At 36.8% G+C, this 16379-nt stretch overlaps 1 protein-coding gene across 1 annotated transcript; it reads right to left on the reverse strand.

Annotated features, from left to right (window-relative positions):
* Positions 1–556: 556 nt before the first annotated feature.
* tmem150aa (transmembrane protein 150Aa) lies at positions 557–11802 on the reverse strand. Its single transcript, XM_022666887.2, has 7 exons — positions 11518–11802; positions 10967–11014; positions 10792–10878; positions 9810–9877; positions 9228–9355; positions 6132–6309; positions 557–3471 (listed from the first exon to the last, which is right to left on the reverse strand). The coding sequence occupies exons 1-7, from the start codon at positions 11580–11582 to the stop codon at positions 3173–3175; spliced, it is 873 nt and encodes a 290-aa protein (XP_022522608.1). The 5' UTR covers positions 11583–11802; the 3' UTR covers positions 557–3172.
* Positions 11803–16379: the final 4577 nt, after the last annotated feature.

Below are 16379 nucleotides of genomic sequence, written 5' to 3' on the forward strand. Positions count from 1 at the left end.
TCAGCGACTGACATTTTGACGTTATCTGAGGTGATCGCATGGCATATTAAAGGAGAACTTGAAGGAAGTTGATTTTTGGTGTAGTAAAACATGACAAAAAGTACTTCCCTTTATTTAATATCCCACCTCCGCTCTCCCACAGCTTTCCGAGATCCAGTAATTTCGTGCTTTTTGCCCAGCACTCTGAAAATCAATTTACACCGAAGTTCACCGAATCATGGAGCACATTACCTGACGTTAACTGACGTTATCTGAAACGATCGCATGCCTCATTAATGTAATTTTTGTGTAGATTAACAGTATTCTGATGACATTTTCTGTGATCATGGTATGTTAACTGTATACCATTTGATTTACATCAGTGGACATCAAAATATAGGTCAAGTTCCAAGCAAAAAATTATTGGTAGTTTCACCAGGTAAATACAGTCTAAACCAAAGGAAAGATCAGCAGACACTTAACGGTGATGACCACAAAACAAGACTGAAGAACAGATGGTGGATGCATCTCAATGCTCAAGTCTCAAGAGTCGAAAAAAAAGACTGACATGAAAAGATATGGACACTTGTGAATAATAAATCTCAACTGATGAATAACAAACAATATAAATGCAGGCATACAAAAACAACAGCCGTACAAGGCAGTGGTTAATTATGATAACCAAAACAATACAAGATGGTTATCTATGATTCATAGGGAAAAATGTGCAAGAAGAGTATCAAGACACGTTTTTTCCTCCGCAATTTTCACGCTATAACTTCAAGCTATACTATTATCTTACTTACGTCCTTAGATTGTTTCGCTAAGTTCATACGTGTGCACAAGTCATACAACTATAATAACATCCTTAACTATAAGCCCATCGCCTCTCACACATTCAGAATATACTTCTCTCAGTAGTTCCTTTAAGAAAAACATTAAAAATCGTAAATTTGATTTCATTCAATGTGTAACGTGCAAATATGTCGTCATTGTCGAACAGTAAAAGGGGCATACGTACAGTAGCAGGCTCTATCAGACCAAAAGACCGCCCCTTTCAACACCGTGACCATTAAAAATAATTAAAAAAATAATAATAATAAAAAAAAAACCACATACCCCCGTCCCGTTCTTCAGTTTCTACAATCCAGGCAACAAACACACCTCACAAACTGTGCGTAAAAAAAAAAAAAAAAAAACTCACCAAAACTAAGCTGACCTAACCTGAACCATCAAATACTTTGTGGCCCAAATATATCATACCTCTCTCTGTATTACGACTGTGGAGAAGTCAAATCTGGACTTGGTGTACAAAATAAACTGATTAAAAAAAAACAAGTGAAGTGAATTGTAACAAATGAATGATCATCATCATCATCATCATCATCAATTTAGACAATTTCCCCTTAAGTAAAAATTAAACACATTCAAGCAGCAAACAGCCAAGACATATGATGAGACACTATTACCTATAAACAGCATTAGGAGCCTGTCCCTGTGTTTATAGATAAAAGTGTGTCCTCAAATAGTGTCAGAAACTACAAAATAACAGGTCTAATAGAGATGACTAAACCAGAACCTCCACACAGTGTGAGAAGGGGAGGAGGAGTGTATGATGGTGTGAGCATGTGCTACAGTTACACCATGCTAAAAGCTGGGGTACTTATCTGTTTGCTACATTGGCCTGGTAGCTCCAGTGTGAAAATTAAAAAGCCACTTCTGACACCAATGTCTTGGCAACTAGTTTAACTGCATCTGCTTCATATACAGAAAGGGGAAATTGTGTAATTGTGTTTGTCAAACTATCCGATTAACAGGAAGTTTGGTGACCTACCCGTTTCCAGCCTCGAGTTAGGCCCAAGTATGCCCCACTGCGTTACTTCTGCACTGTACTGGGCGTGGCTTTCCTTCGCTTCTTTGTATTCAGATTGACCACAAAAGAGCAACGCAACCACTATCTGAAGAGGTATTCAACATCCAGACTCCAGCCTTCAGTTTCAGATCCTGAATTTTGTAATCACTGGTAGTTTCCGTTTAATGAACGGAAATATTAAATGTTTAAGATGTAAACAAAGTCATTCATGATGGACAGATGGATACATGCAAGGCATCGAGTGGCAAGAAAAAAATTTACTTTTAGTTCGATTTTCCACTAATCAGCTACAATCTGCATTCAATAGAAAACTTAGAAGGCGTATATAGGTTCACTGGTGGGTTTGGATTAAGGCTGCATGATATATATATATATAATTTTAGAATAATTATCGCAATTTTACTTAAGATTGATACAAAGGGAAAATTTACACTGATAAAATCAGGTATGTATACTATCTATCATTTATTTTGTCCCAAGTGCATTATTGAGATCATGGCATGTTGAATCACTGAAATGTGATAAAATATTCCAATAATCTTTAATATTGCAACATACAGCTCTAGAAAAAAAATAAGAGACCACTTAATATTTTTCCTTGATTTTATCAAACTGAAAACCTATAAAATATATACAGGTGGCATAAAGTTATCCAAAAGCAGTGTGTAAGACTGGTGGAGGAGAACATGATGCCAAGATGCATAAAAACTGTTATTAAAAAAAACAGGGTTATTGCACCAAATATTGATTTCTAAACTTTTAAAACATTTCTCATTTTCTGCAAATAAATGCTCCAAATGAAAATATGTTTATTTGGAATTTGGGAGAAATGTTGTTCATAGTTTATAGAATAAAACAACAATGTTCATTTTACTCAAACATAAACCTGTAAAAAGCAAAATCAGAGAAACTGATTCAGAAACTGAAGTGGTCCCTTATTTTTTCCAGAGCTGTATATCACAAAATATATGTATATGTATATATGTAAAATGCATTGTCAGATTGTTCTATTTTTCATTGTGCAGCACCAATCTGTGTAGGAATTAAAACGAAGAGGAATTACCCTTCCTCTTTAATTTACAAGCTCCTTAGACGCTAGATCCAGTATATTATTAGCACATGACCCAAGATACCAACCAATGATTTCATAATCCAGGACCAGAACCTCAGATTGGATTTGAGAGTGGAATACCTCTCTGTACAGACTCACGTAATGCAGGACTACTCCGGTAACCAGGGACGAGAAAACACTGCTTCCTCCGTTTATGGGCTTATGGTCTCATCTGGTCTCTCAGAAATGCCTAGGCAGTTAGTGTAACTCTAAAGCATTGCTATGCTCTCCGGTGTGCAATTTAAATGTGTAGAGGTGCTGCTCCCCCCCGGCGACTTCAGCCCCTTCGAAGCTCCGCCCCCGAGGCCTCCGGACCCGCCTCTGAGCATGACGCTGGACCCGTGGGGGAGGTTTCTCTGGAGGCCGGCCATCATGGTCTCGCTGGTGACGGTGCCGAACTCGTAGGTGAAGGTCCCGTAGAAGACGAGGATGACCACGGTGAAGACCCACTCGCAGATGGCGGCGGCGTGCTGCAGGACAAAACTCTCATGGATGAAGAAGATACCGCCTGAGGTTAGAGGTTGAGGAACACGACAACCATGGCAGAACATGGATTACCTCAGATTACTCATAACTGAGATGATAAATTATATTTAATCAAACTATAAGAACCTGAGATAAACAGTCAAGTGGTGACAGGGTTATGGGCACTCAATTCCCCACCTCACAAACTATAGCAGCATTAAATTATTAAAATATTATACCTCATTTTACACAAGTTAGGGCTGAACTAGTACTGGGTCATATTGGAAAAATCATATATCACGATTTCACAAATGAGAATTACTACCTTTTAGTGCAGCAATATATATGTATCAAATGAAAACAGATCAGATAGATCCAGTAGTTAATAAAAAAAAATATACAGGTATTTTAATTGAGTTATCAAAATAAACTCAATTAACATTTTTTAAAGTATCCGTCAAATAAAGTAAAGCAGCGTCATGTCGCAAAACCACATTATGAAGCTTTTTTTTGCAAAGATTACTTTATCACTTATATAAACCGAGTTTATGCAAAGTGACCACTACTTTATATATCCTCTTGAGACCCAGTGTCCTCATATGAGGACATTACATTTCTGCTTCTCTGCACCAAGATACTTAATTTTTTAAAACATTATCCCTTTGGCCTCATATGAAGACACTGCCCATACCGTCTAGTGGTCACAACATGACATTACACTAAATTGGTTGAAAACCAATTGGCGGGAAGCCCAGTCAAAGGTTTTTACAACCATTCCAGACAGAAACAAGGGCCAGGTAAAAAAATATCCTCCACTTTTTTTTTTTTTTGTAGAAAGCTAACATTTAGTTGTTGCACTAATTTTGTCCTTCTGATCCCAAATGGAAAGGGTCTTTTTTTAAATGTTAAAATAAACCACCGTCCCCACATGAGGACACTGTTTTTTGTTGTTGTTGTTTTTGTTTAGTTTTTTTTGCAAAAATGACTTCCTGTACAAGGACAAAGTTTAGTTTTTATATTTCTTAGGTCCTAGTAATCCCAAATAGCTAGGAAAAAGTAAAAAATGTCAGGCATATGTCCAGGTCTCAGGAGGATAATTGCATGAATAATTGATTAAATTACTGTAGAAACAAAGGGACGATAGAAGGTAAGTAGAACGATAGACACTTTTCTATAATCCACATGATATTTATCGTCATATCGCACAGCATTAGGCTCAACAGTAAAAAACATGTTCATAAAGTTCTTTGCACAAATTCACTCACAAAGAGATCTTACCAGTTCTATAATAACCAGTTTCAGTCCCTTTCTGAATGAGCAATTTAAGGGCTCTGTCACTTTAATGCAAATAAGCTGTTGCTAGCCACGCCCCACCCATTCCATGTTTATGTTGACCCTTTACCACTCGCAAGTGTTAGCTTGTGCTAAATGGCAAAACACGAAAAAGCTAATTCATGCTTGAATGCAATAGAAGCACAAAACTCATAATTTAAAACTCAGTACATGGACAGTGGATACAGATCCCTCCCTCCGACAAAGTCTGCTTGCATATTCTGCTGTGTACTGTCTGACGATCTCAAAGAAGTCCTATATGTAAGCCTATGACTAACTTTACTTTGCTTTTTTCATGGCCGGTGCCTGTGTTTACCAGCAGACTAAAATGGTGTTCCTTTAGCTGAGTGTTTGGACTTGATAATAAAACACAGTGGATCAACACCAGCAGATGACATGTCTCTCCAAACCATCACTGATTGTAGAAACTTCACACTAGACCTCAAGCAGTTTGGACTGTGTGTCTCTCCACTCTTCCTCCAGACTCTGCTCCCTTGATTTACTTTAAATGAAATGTAAAATGTACTGATGATCAGTGATGGTTTAGAGAGACATGTCATCTGCTGGTGTTGATCCACTGTGTTTTATCATCAAGTCTAAAGTCAGTGCAGTTTTGTTTTCCCACAAAATCTTACAGCACTTCATGCTTCCCTCTGCTACTGACAACTTTTATGGAGATGTGGATTTCATTTTCCAGCAGGATTTGGCACACTACCCACACTGCCAAAAGTAGCATCTGGTCTTATATTATTAATTTTCTGAGACACTATTTTTTGGGTTTTTATTGGCTGTTAGCCATAATCAACAACAATTTAAAAAAATAAACGTTTAAGGCTAAGTAACATCTTGTTGCCAAATACCACAGGACACATTCTAAGGTCTTGAGGAGTCCATGTGTTTTGTCCATGATGGATAAGAAGTGTTTCTGCAGCAACTACATTAACTACATTATCTACATTAGCCTTTGCTGACTATTTACATTCATAATAATTGGGGAAATGAAAGATTGATTTACTGCAAAACGGTTCTTCTAAAAACCTTCACACTATTCTCTACAGACAGCAGCTCTGCACGTATGGGATGTGTATCATAAAGTCTCGGAGCATATGTGCTGTGAGGGCCGTGGTAATGAATGTCAGTGTGTACTCCCACACCGGCAGCTACAGCTATTCACTGAGGGCTCCATACTAATAAGGAAGCTCATGCTTTATTCATGCAGAGTCTGGTTAATTATCCATCTACTCCCACCCACCAGCACCTTCAGCATCTCCTCTCTTCTCCATCAGCTCTAACCAAGAAACACTTGTTCAAGTATCTGACCTTTAAAAATATTCTGAAATAAATCTAAGATTTAAAATGCTCAAAAGATACTGAGGACGAGGGACACCAGAGAGCCAGCGGCGAGAGCCACCCGAACGTGGGCCATCCAGTAGTCCAGGGTAGTGACGGCCACCCGATACGTCAACACACACTGCAGGCACACAAACAGCACGCCAGCAGGAAACGCCACGCCCGCGCCCACATAGTGAAGAGTCTTAGCGTGGTCCACCTGTCATGGAGCAAGAGGAACAACACTGTTTACAACAAAGTCTGGTGTTTTACCAATCAGCTAATCTAGTCACAGGGTGTTGTGCTGTACTTATAGTCTGTATAAATTCCCAACTGTACTGGACCAGTAATAAATATACTCTTCTTAAAATCATAAAATATGGCCATGGTCTTGGAATAAGGAACATTGAACATTTAGGTGTCAAACATATTTACATTCATTACTCTGTAGGTAGAGTACAGATACTTTGTTGAAGTTGAAGTATCAACTCAAGCTTATTTTACTCTTTAAATAAAAGTGTAAAAGTACTTGTTTCAAAACGTTTTAAAGTATAAAAGTAAAAATAAATAGTAAAAAAAAAGTTAAAAATATAGCCTTTAAGAACAAAAGCTTAGTTCGCACCACAGAGTCCAATAGTGCAATACTCCCCACCCCCTCCCCAAAACACATTTTTCTAAAAGCCATAATGACTATAATGTTAAATAATGAATGTATTTTAGTAGAATGTAAAAATATATTAAAGAAGCTTAGTTGGACTGGAGTTCTCTTGAGTGTGTGTGGGGGGGGGGGCGTGTGCAGGTGTGATGATCACAGTATAAACTAATAGGGTGGTGGAATGGTATATGTTTATACTTCTCTACATCCAATCACAATCAGATTCACTCTATCTGGATGGAGGAGAGATTCATCTGGATAGGGGGTTTTATTAAACAATGTGAAGCTGGAATAAAAACAAGCCGAAATGAAATAGGAGTAAAGAGGCTGTTTTTAAAATGTAAAATGTAGAAAATTCAGATAATCGTGTGAAAAAAAATAACTCCAGTAAAGTAGACATAACCAACATTTCTACTTCAATTACAATATCAATTAAAATTCTGTCTTTGTCAGGGTTCTCAATGCACATTCTGGATTATCTAGTATCAGTCACTTGGTGTCATTCCACTTCAACAAAATAAAGTCTATCAATAACAAAATTAAAATATAGCCGCAAGCGGCAATCATCGGGTTCAAGCACCAACTTGCACAATGGTGCCTACTGGAGCATTGAATGGTGATGTGTAAGAAGGTCTAATATGATTGGAGATGCCCTGTCACATTTAGAAATTATCAAGTTTTTCACCTGTTATTAATGTTGAGCAGAGGCCTTTCAACCTGATCAGTGCTTAAATTCACATGTAAATCTAGTGAACTTTGTAGGATATTCATTAAGTGAGTTAGAACTAGTCAAAAGGTGTCTACATGTTATTGGTATTGATCAGGTGGCTTCAACCAGAATGTTCACAAAGTGGTATTCAGATTGACCTTTGAACCTTTGCAGAACAAGCTGAAATGTTTGACCAAACAAGTTTAAATTAACACAAAGGAGTGAATGTTCTGATATGACATGTAATTACGAAGTTATTATAAATCTAGTTCTGAATTAAATGGCGCTTCATCAAGCACCAACTAGCACAATGGTGACTACTAGAGCATAGGATGGTGATGTGTAAGAAGGTCTAACACAATTGGAGACATTCTGTCACATTTAAAATGATCAAAAGTCTTTCACCTGTTATTAATGTTGAGAAGAGGCACAAAGGAGTGAATGTTCTGATATGACATGTAATGTCAAGTTATTCTTAATCTAGTTCTGTATTAAATGGCGCTTCATCAGAGTGATATTGTACAGAGGTCTTTAACATTGTGAGATTACAGCAAATACTGCAGAGTTACAGCAATTTAGGTTAGAAATTCCAAGGACGCACAGATTGCTTGATGCCTGGAGAGTATTGTATGTGAAATTTTCACAAATGTTTTTAATGAACATTTACCTAGAGACTCTACAGTGTGCAGCAAGACTGAAATGGAGGTGATAGGCCAAATATCCAGAGAGTAGTTTCAATATAGCTATTTTCAAACAATTAGCAATTATGAATGAACAAAGCACTTTTTAAACATAGTTGTATTGAGAAATTTGTCAGAGCCACTGTACTAAATATGGCAAAAACAATTAGATGTCAAAATAGTACAGCATGATTGACATATACTCGTTTTTTTGGAACAGCGCCCCCCAGTGGGTGGATTGTTTCAGCACTTTGCAGGTCACTACAGTGTCTCCACCTGAACATAACTGCCAAATATCATCCAGATTGGGCAACATTCAGCCTGCCAAAATGTCTGCTGAATGCTGATTGGCTGATGGTGTTCAGCCATGTTGATTGATTAAGTTGCCCTTTGAACATCCTTTAGAGGCTGTATGATAGATTCTGCATGCAAAGTTTCAACTTGCTAGGTTGCACGGTTGCTGAGAAACAGTGCTCCAAATTTACCTCTTGAAGTGAATGGGGCATATATCCGGAAGGACTAATTTGCATATGGCGGCCATATTGTTTACATATTTCAACTTTTTCTTAATGAATATTGAAGCGCATGCTCTCACGAGTGTTTTGATACCAAACATGCCAGGATTGGTCAAAATTCCTAGGACTAGTTTGCAAAAGTAGGTTTTGCATATTATGCAAATTAGCACAAAATCTATATAGACGGAAGTGCATGGTCCAAATTGTTGGTATTGACCCAAGGAATCCATCAAAAAAAGAATTTTGAATGTAGGTCTTATGGTTTTTGAGTTATTGAGAAAATTGTGAAAAATGAATTTCCTTGTTTATAGCGCCACCACTTGACCAATCGGTGCCATTTTTGTTGTCCACCGAGATGCACTGATCCTACATCTACCTACCAAGTTTCATTTCTCTATGACTTACGGTTTAGGCTGCACAACTGTTTTTACAGGAGAAAAAGAATAATAATAATAAGAAGAAGAAGAAGAAGAAGAAAAATCTTAGCAAAAACAATAGGGTTCTACGCACCTTCGGTGCTTGAACCCTAATAAATCACAGCATGGCCAATATTTACACTGTATTAATGTAAACACTGACCTGAAAGTTTCCCACCATGACTAGACCCACCGCATTACTGAAACCAGACACAAGGCCGCTGGTATTGGTCCAACAGTGATGACTGTGCTCTATTATCTGAGCATAACGCAGCAGACACACCATTACCACTACAGACAGAGAGAGAGAGAGAGAGTGAGTGAGTGAAAGGAAGAAAGAGAGAGAGAGAGAGAATGAGAGAGAGGTATTAGGAGTATATAAAGAGGAATATAACAAATATTGATTATACCAAAGCAACAATAAATGCACTCTTGAACAGTACATACCCCGCATTTCCTTTAATATTACATATTAACATTAGTGTGTGTATTATAAATCTGACTAAGGGCTGCAAAAGCTGGTCATCATTAATATTGTACTTTGTCAGGGCTTTGCTAATAGGGTCAACACAGCAGCACATACAGTGTAGGTCAGAACTGCAATGTAGATATTTCTGTATTTGCTCAGCCTCAGGCACAATGCCCGTAGAAGTGTACAGACTGTGTAATACAACAGTTCATTTATTACTAAGAAAACACACACACACACACACACACACAAACACACACACACAAACACACTTACCCATAAAAGCTCCCACATTCCCTATAAGACTAAACAGGCAGCTCTCCGGAGGAAACGACCCACACTTGCTGCAACAGAACCCAGATATCACGATATAACATAGGTATACACTTAGGCTGATGTAGCCAACAAACAATGCCACTGTATGGCTTGTAAAAAAAGGAAAACAAACATTACACATGTACATCTCACAAAATTAGAATATCATTGAAAAGTTCCTTTATTCCAGTATTTCAGTTCAAAATGTGAAACCCATATTTTATATAGATGTATTACATACAGAGTAATCTATTGATCTAAGTGCTGTAAGATTTTGTGGGAAAACAAAACTGCACTGACTTTAGACTTGATAATAAAACACAGTGGATCAACACCAGCAGATGACATGTCTCTCCAATATATCAAACCATCACTGATCATCAGTAAATTTTACATTTCATTTGAAAATCAAGGGACCAGAGTCTGGAGGAAGAGTGGAGAGACACACAGTCCAAACTGCTTGAGGTCTAGTATGAAGTTTCCACCAATCAGTGATGGTCTGGAGAGACATGTCATCTGCTGGTGTTGATCCACTGTGTTTTATTATGGCCAATGTTTTGTTTTCCCACAAAATCTTACAGCGCTTCATGCTTCCCTCGGCTGATAACTTTTATGGAGATGCGGATTTTATTTTCCAGCAGGACTTGGCACAATGCCCACACTTGCTAAAGTATCAACTGGTCCTCTGTCACTGTCCATCTCAATTTTTGTCGACTTTTAGTTTACTACATAATTTGAACAGACAAACTCTCCCTTACACTGTGCCAAAATTTCTTGATTAACGGACCAATAGAAACTCTTCAAAATGACCCGAAGTAAACTCTTTTTACATTGACTTCCCTTAAAAGTTTACAAGTTTTTTCTCTCTCCTGTACAGTTGCTGTTTTGGAGATGAGTGTTTTTCATTGGACAGCGACGATATGTGTTACTGTGCCAAAGTTACCTGATGAGTGGGATGTCCTGAATGGTGCAGCACTGTTTGGGAAAGCCTGGTTTGGCTGTCTCTTCTGAACAAGTCACGTTGTAGGACCTTCAGATTAGAACAAAATGTGAGCAACCGTAATTCTTTTATCATGAAGTAAAGTGAAAGCTCAATCATAACATTTTTTTTTTTTTACCAGTTTTCCACAGGACACACATGGTGGTTCATCACGGCCATGGCGTATCTGTGGGAACAAAGTGGCGTCTTGATGTAAATCAGTTCTGATGTATGCAGCAGTATTAGAAATCAATTTGCGAGCTATTTAGGCTGACTTTTACTATTAGGCTAAAAAAGTTCATTTCAGTGCTTCCCTGTCTAACTCTAAAGCTACATTCAGGTTACAACACTATTTGTTTGAACACTATTTGTGGCTGAATGTTACTCAAGTCACTGCTATTCTGAGCCTGACCAGAACAAACTATCTAATATGGTGTAAAGCACAAAACAGAAACACACGTTTATTGAAATTCAGTAAACGCTGAGTGTAATAACTAAATCATAAATGTGTAAAAATAAACTATTTAAGAGGGAACTGGAGAAACGACTGGAAAGTTACAGCAGGTAGTGAGTGAGTACTGGTGATAATGGTGGTTTGTGTTTTTAATAATTGGTCACAAAGTTCAGTGCTCAGTGTCCTAGAATTACACTAATGTGTATAGTGACGTCACGCTCCCCGGCTCTACTCACACTATCCATATTCCTGTGATGGAGAAGGCGGCCAGGCTGACAGGCAGGACGATCCAGGCGGTCATTGAGCTGACACTGAGGCAGCGGCGTCCTGAGCATGAGGGGGAGGAGGACGCAGGGCAGAGGAGGGAGGTCCAAACGAAGGGTGGAGACGGAGAGGGGGCGACGAGGGGACAGCGACGGGCCGGTACACACGGGGGAGGGACATGAGAGGAGGACGGAGGGAGGGAACGGCACGGCGCTTCCTGCTCCCCGCCAAGCCCAGGCACAGGTGGTGTTGAGTCAAAATCTGAGCAGAATAGGATGAAAATAACAAAACAAAATCAGTAACTGACTGAAAGTTATCCAAAAGCAGTGTGTAAGACTGGTGGAGGAGAACATGCCATGAAAACAGGGTTATTCCACCAAATATTGATTTCTGAACTCTTAAAACTTTATGAATATGAACTTGCTTTTGAGGTCAAAAAGCTCTGCATCTTTTTTGTTATTTTAATTTCTCATTTTCTCATTTTAGATAAGAATTTAGGAGAAATGTCTGTAGTTTATAGAATAAAACAACAACAACAACAACGGTTATTTTATTAAAACATATACCTATAAATAGCAAAATCAGAGGAACTGATTCAGAAATTGAAGTGATTTTTTTCCAGAGCTGTGTATACAATTTCTCACAAAAGTGAGTACACTCCTCATATCTGTTAAATTTAAGTTACTACATGATTCTTTATGTGTTCCTTCATAGTCTGGATGACTGGATGTCCGTTGAAAGCACTGAATTTGGATTGCCAGTCTTAAGCACGGATATTGTGCTTAAAACATTAACAGTAATTTAAGCATTTTAATGGTTAAATGGTTAAAACAGACATCTAGAAGCACATAATACACTTTTAAAAGCAGCTAGTTTGGTTTTTGGCTCATTTTAGAGGTGCTTTATCACACCACTGTATCTCTACAAAGAGCTTGTTAATGAACTGATTAGTTTTTTAGTATATTGGGGGAGGTAGTTTGAAAAAATAAATGTGCAGGGCAGCTGGGTGTCTTCATGACCAGGGAAAAGGGGGACATGTACATGTGTATGGAAGCCCATTTTCACCACCTAAAATAAAAAAATTCAGCACATTTATTTTCCCTGTTATTAAGTAAACTGTCATCTCATTCTTTTAGGATGGTAAATCATCATTTTGAGATACTATCTTATTATTTTATTCAGAATAATTTTAAATAAAATAACTTAGACTTTCAAAATAATGACTTACTATCTCAAAAGCATGACTTACTATCTCCAAATAATGACTTAAGCCCTATCCTGATGGGCTTAGTTTCTCAGGGGGACGTTTGTTTAAAAAAAAAAAAAAAGTTCCCACTTTTTTTCAGTGATAAAACATCTGGACTGCAATTGAAAAAAGAGGAGGAGCAGTGAGTTTTTTGGTTTCCTCGGTCACATCACATTCAGTAGCTCCTCCATTTCCACTGGCTGAAACTTAGATGTGAGTCCGGACGAGACTAAAATTACCAAAGGACCACGGAGTTCAGCAGAAAAGAGTAGGTAATTCAGCCTGTAATGTTCACATACATGCTCGTTCTGGACGGGAATGAAGTCACAGAGGACCCCCCATAAAAGAATAAAATTACCCCAGGACCCCCTAAAAAACTAATCCCATCCAGATAGGGCTTTACTATCTCTAAATAATGATTAGTATCTCAATACAATGACTTTCTATCTCAAAATAATTTTTAGTATCGCAAAATAAAGAGACAGCAGTGTACTTAATAATAAAAAATGTGCTGGATTTTTTGGTGGCAGAAATAAGCTTTCATACATGTGCTCTCATTGTAGAGTTCCATTAGCTTTTAATGTATGAGTAAAAAGGGTTTTTTTATTAGCTAAAACACAGTGATGTTTGAAGCCATAATTGTTAACGTAACGTAAATTAATGAAATGTAATGGAGGTTAGGTTGTCAGGTTCAGGAGTTGCTAGATAGATCGATAGATAGTTAGCTGTATTTTTTTATTTAGTCTAAATGAGTAAAATAAAGGGTATTTATAGGAGATTTTGTTAAAACTGGAGGAGTTAGCTCTGTTAGCTACAGCCTGAAGTAGCTTAGGGTAATTAACTGGCTATTAAATAGCTTTTTATTAATAATACTTTCATACCAACGAGTTAACTAGGTTATATAGACCGTTTTAACATCCTCCAGTCTGTTTTGCTGCACAGAATATCATAAATAATTAAAAACCAGCAGATTTCAGGAGGGTTTATCCAGCTAGCAGCCACCAGCCTGTAATCAGGCACTCAGCTAACAGCTAATGCTAACCAGGTATGAAGCTATGCTAGCTACCTAAACGCAGCTGTAGCTTCTCAGCGACAGGTCGTACTTTAGTTATTTAAGGCTAAATACAGCCCGTTTGAGCTGTATAAAAGTACAGTTACAGAAACTTACCTTATAATCGCCGTTTTCGTGGCTACCAACCTAAAATAACCTTGTCGGCGACGCTTTAAGGTAGCTGGCTAACGTTAGCGCTGTCCGCGTTGTTTTGCTCATGGGATTTGTAGTTTTGTAGTTTTCTGACGCCGCCGTCGCTGTAGAACCGTAACTAGTTTAATAAAGTGAAGGACTACATCACCCACAAGCCACCTGTGCTCTGGGTAATTTTATTAAAAGCTGAAGCGCAGCAGCTGAAAGTCCCAGCTGTGAGAAAAAGTTAGTGGACCTTAAAGCAAAGGTTTCTGTATTAATAATTCATAACTAATTAATGATTAATAATAAAAGTAATTTAAATGAATAACTATTGAACACACAAGTCTTTATTGGTTTTCCTCCTTTCTGTGATTATTTTTTAAACATTTTATGTTTAATATTGATCCAACATTGATTCAGTGTTATGGTTTTATATGTTTTATTAAATATTATCTAAATAAGTATACGTTGTTTGTATTATTTTGTTATAACTTGTTCTGTGTTCCTGCGATGTACGAAATATTTGTATAATAATAATAATAATAATAACTATACTAATATTATAATAATAATTTTTTTATATTATTTAGTATTCTATTAACAGCTGATTGCACTTTTTAGACTCCCTTTTTACTCTCTGCAACAGTGAAAACATACAAACTGAATTGGTTTTTGTTTTTATATGTTCACTATATATTAATTATATATATATAATCAGCTTGCAATAGACCCACCCACTTACTTTGATGTAAGATGTTGACGGATTTAATTATTTCATAGTATAACAGTGTTCACTAAATAAATAAATTTAGTACATAAAATAAATTTAGTATGTATAATGAAAAAACAAATATACTATGAATTTGATACAGCTATTTTTTTTTATAACTGAACATGTAAATGAAATATTGAATTAATAATTTCTCATTTTAATAATTTATTTAGAATTTTTATATTATTATTATTATTATTATTATTATTATTATTATTATTATTATCTGTACTCTATTATTCACTAATTACTGTATTATCTTTATTTTATTCTTATTAACTGTTTTTCTCTTTTTTTACAGGGTACAGGAGCTGGTGAGGAAACACCGCCGTCTTGCGGCCGGACATGGTGTTTTCAAGTCCGTCCACTGGAGGTTAGCAGAAACTTATTTAACCCTTTCAGAGATAATTTAAACAGATTTACTGATCTGGATACATTACTCACTATTAAACTAAAGCAGGTTTGGGAGGTGGTTTTTTGGTGAGGGTTAAAGGTCATTTCTGAAGCGGTTTCTCTGAGTAAACACTGTAAAACTACAATAAGTGGAGTTGACTAAGCTAAGCTAAGCTAACACATCATTGCCAGGTTACGTTTAATAACTGTAGCTAGGAGGCTGTGGACCTGCTCAGCCTGATTTAATGATAAATAGACCAATAGAAATGCTATAAATCTCTTTACATTACCTTACAACAAGGTTTATATCTTGTCTTGTACAGTTCGCTTTTTTGACAAAAGGACACACAGTGACAGCCCTCTATCATATATTGATAAATATTTATAATACACTTACTGTAAGTGCATGTACATTTTTATATATGTTGGATAAAGGTTGTTATATATTTTACATATAAATTTGCAGATGGACTAGAGATAGTTTGACGTCTCCGCTTTTTACACTTAAAACATAATTTGCAATATTTTTTTTTTATGTGCAATGCAGGTCTTTCACGAGAAGGTAATGTAAATAGTCTTTGGAGATTTTTTAATCTTTTTATTATTTATTAGTATTTATATTGTTAATAATTTAATAAGTTAATAATCTCTTTCTATTTTTTGTGTGTATTGCTATTCCACTGCTGCTGTAACAGTGGGATTTTAGCTACTGGACTAATAAAGGATTATCTTAACTTTTCCTGACCAATCCTCAAATTCACTCATGAAAGATCTTACCAAAGCAGATCCCTTAAGAGACTCAGCACCAATGGTCTGATTATCTTGCTGGGAATAGAAATTTGCATCAGTATAGGTCTGTGAGTGAGAATCCGAACACTATATTCACCAGCCTGTGCTGTATGTTTTACATGTACAACCTCATAACTTCATTTATTACTGTGTTTTATATCATATTGAACAGCAATGGTGGAGTAAATAATTGAATAATCTGTGTGTTGTGTTATGTGGTCTTGATTTGAATGGAGTGCCAGGTTTATTTATACAGGAACACATGCAGAATTATTATTCTGTAAACAAAAATTGTTAAACAAACCAGAATATGTTTTATACTTTAGATTATTCATAGTATCACATTTATCTTTGAGGACAGATCTGCACACTCTTGCTATTTTAATCTCAGTGTCTTCATGAGGCAGAGTCACCTGGAATAGTTTTCTCAGCGCCTTAAGGAGGTTCT

The sequence above is a fragment of the Astyanax mexicanus genome, chromosome 22 (genome assembly GCF_023375975.1).
Source record: "Astyanax mexicanus isolate ESR-SI-001 chromosome 22, AstMex3_surface, whole genome shotgun sequence".
Classification (NCBI taxonomy): domain Eukaryota; kingdom Metazoa; phylum Chordata; class Actinopteri; order Characiformes; family Acestrorhamphidae; genus Astyanax; species Astyanax mexicanus.

Bases quoted from the DNA above. Each gene is read 5' to 3' on its own strand.
- tmem150aa (XM_022666887.2), bottom strand. From the start codon at position 11,582: ATGACCGCCTGGATCGTCCTGCCTGTCAGCCTGGCCGCCTTCTCCATC. The intron at 9,356-9,809 runs GTAAGTGTGTTT...CTCTGTCTGTAG, and splicing joins GAATGTGGGAGCTTTTATGG to TGGTAATGGTGTGTCTGCTG. The intron at 3,472-6,131 runs GTATCTTTTGAG...CTCTAACCTCAG, and splicing joins TCTGGTGTCCCTCGTCCTCA to GCGGTATCTTCTTCATCCAT.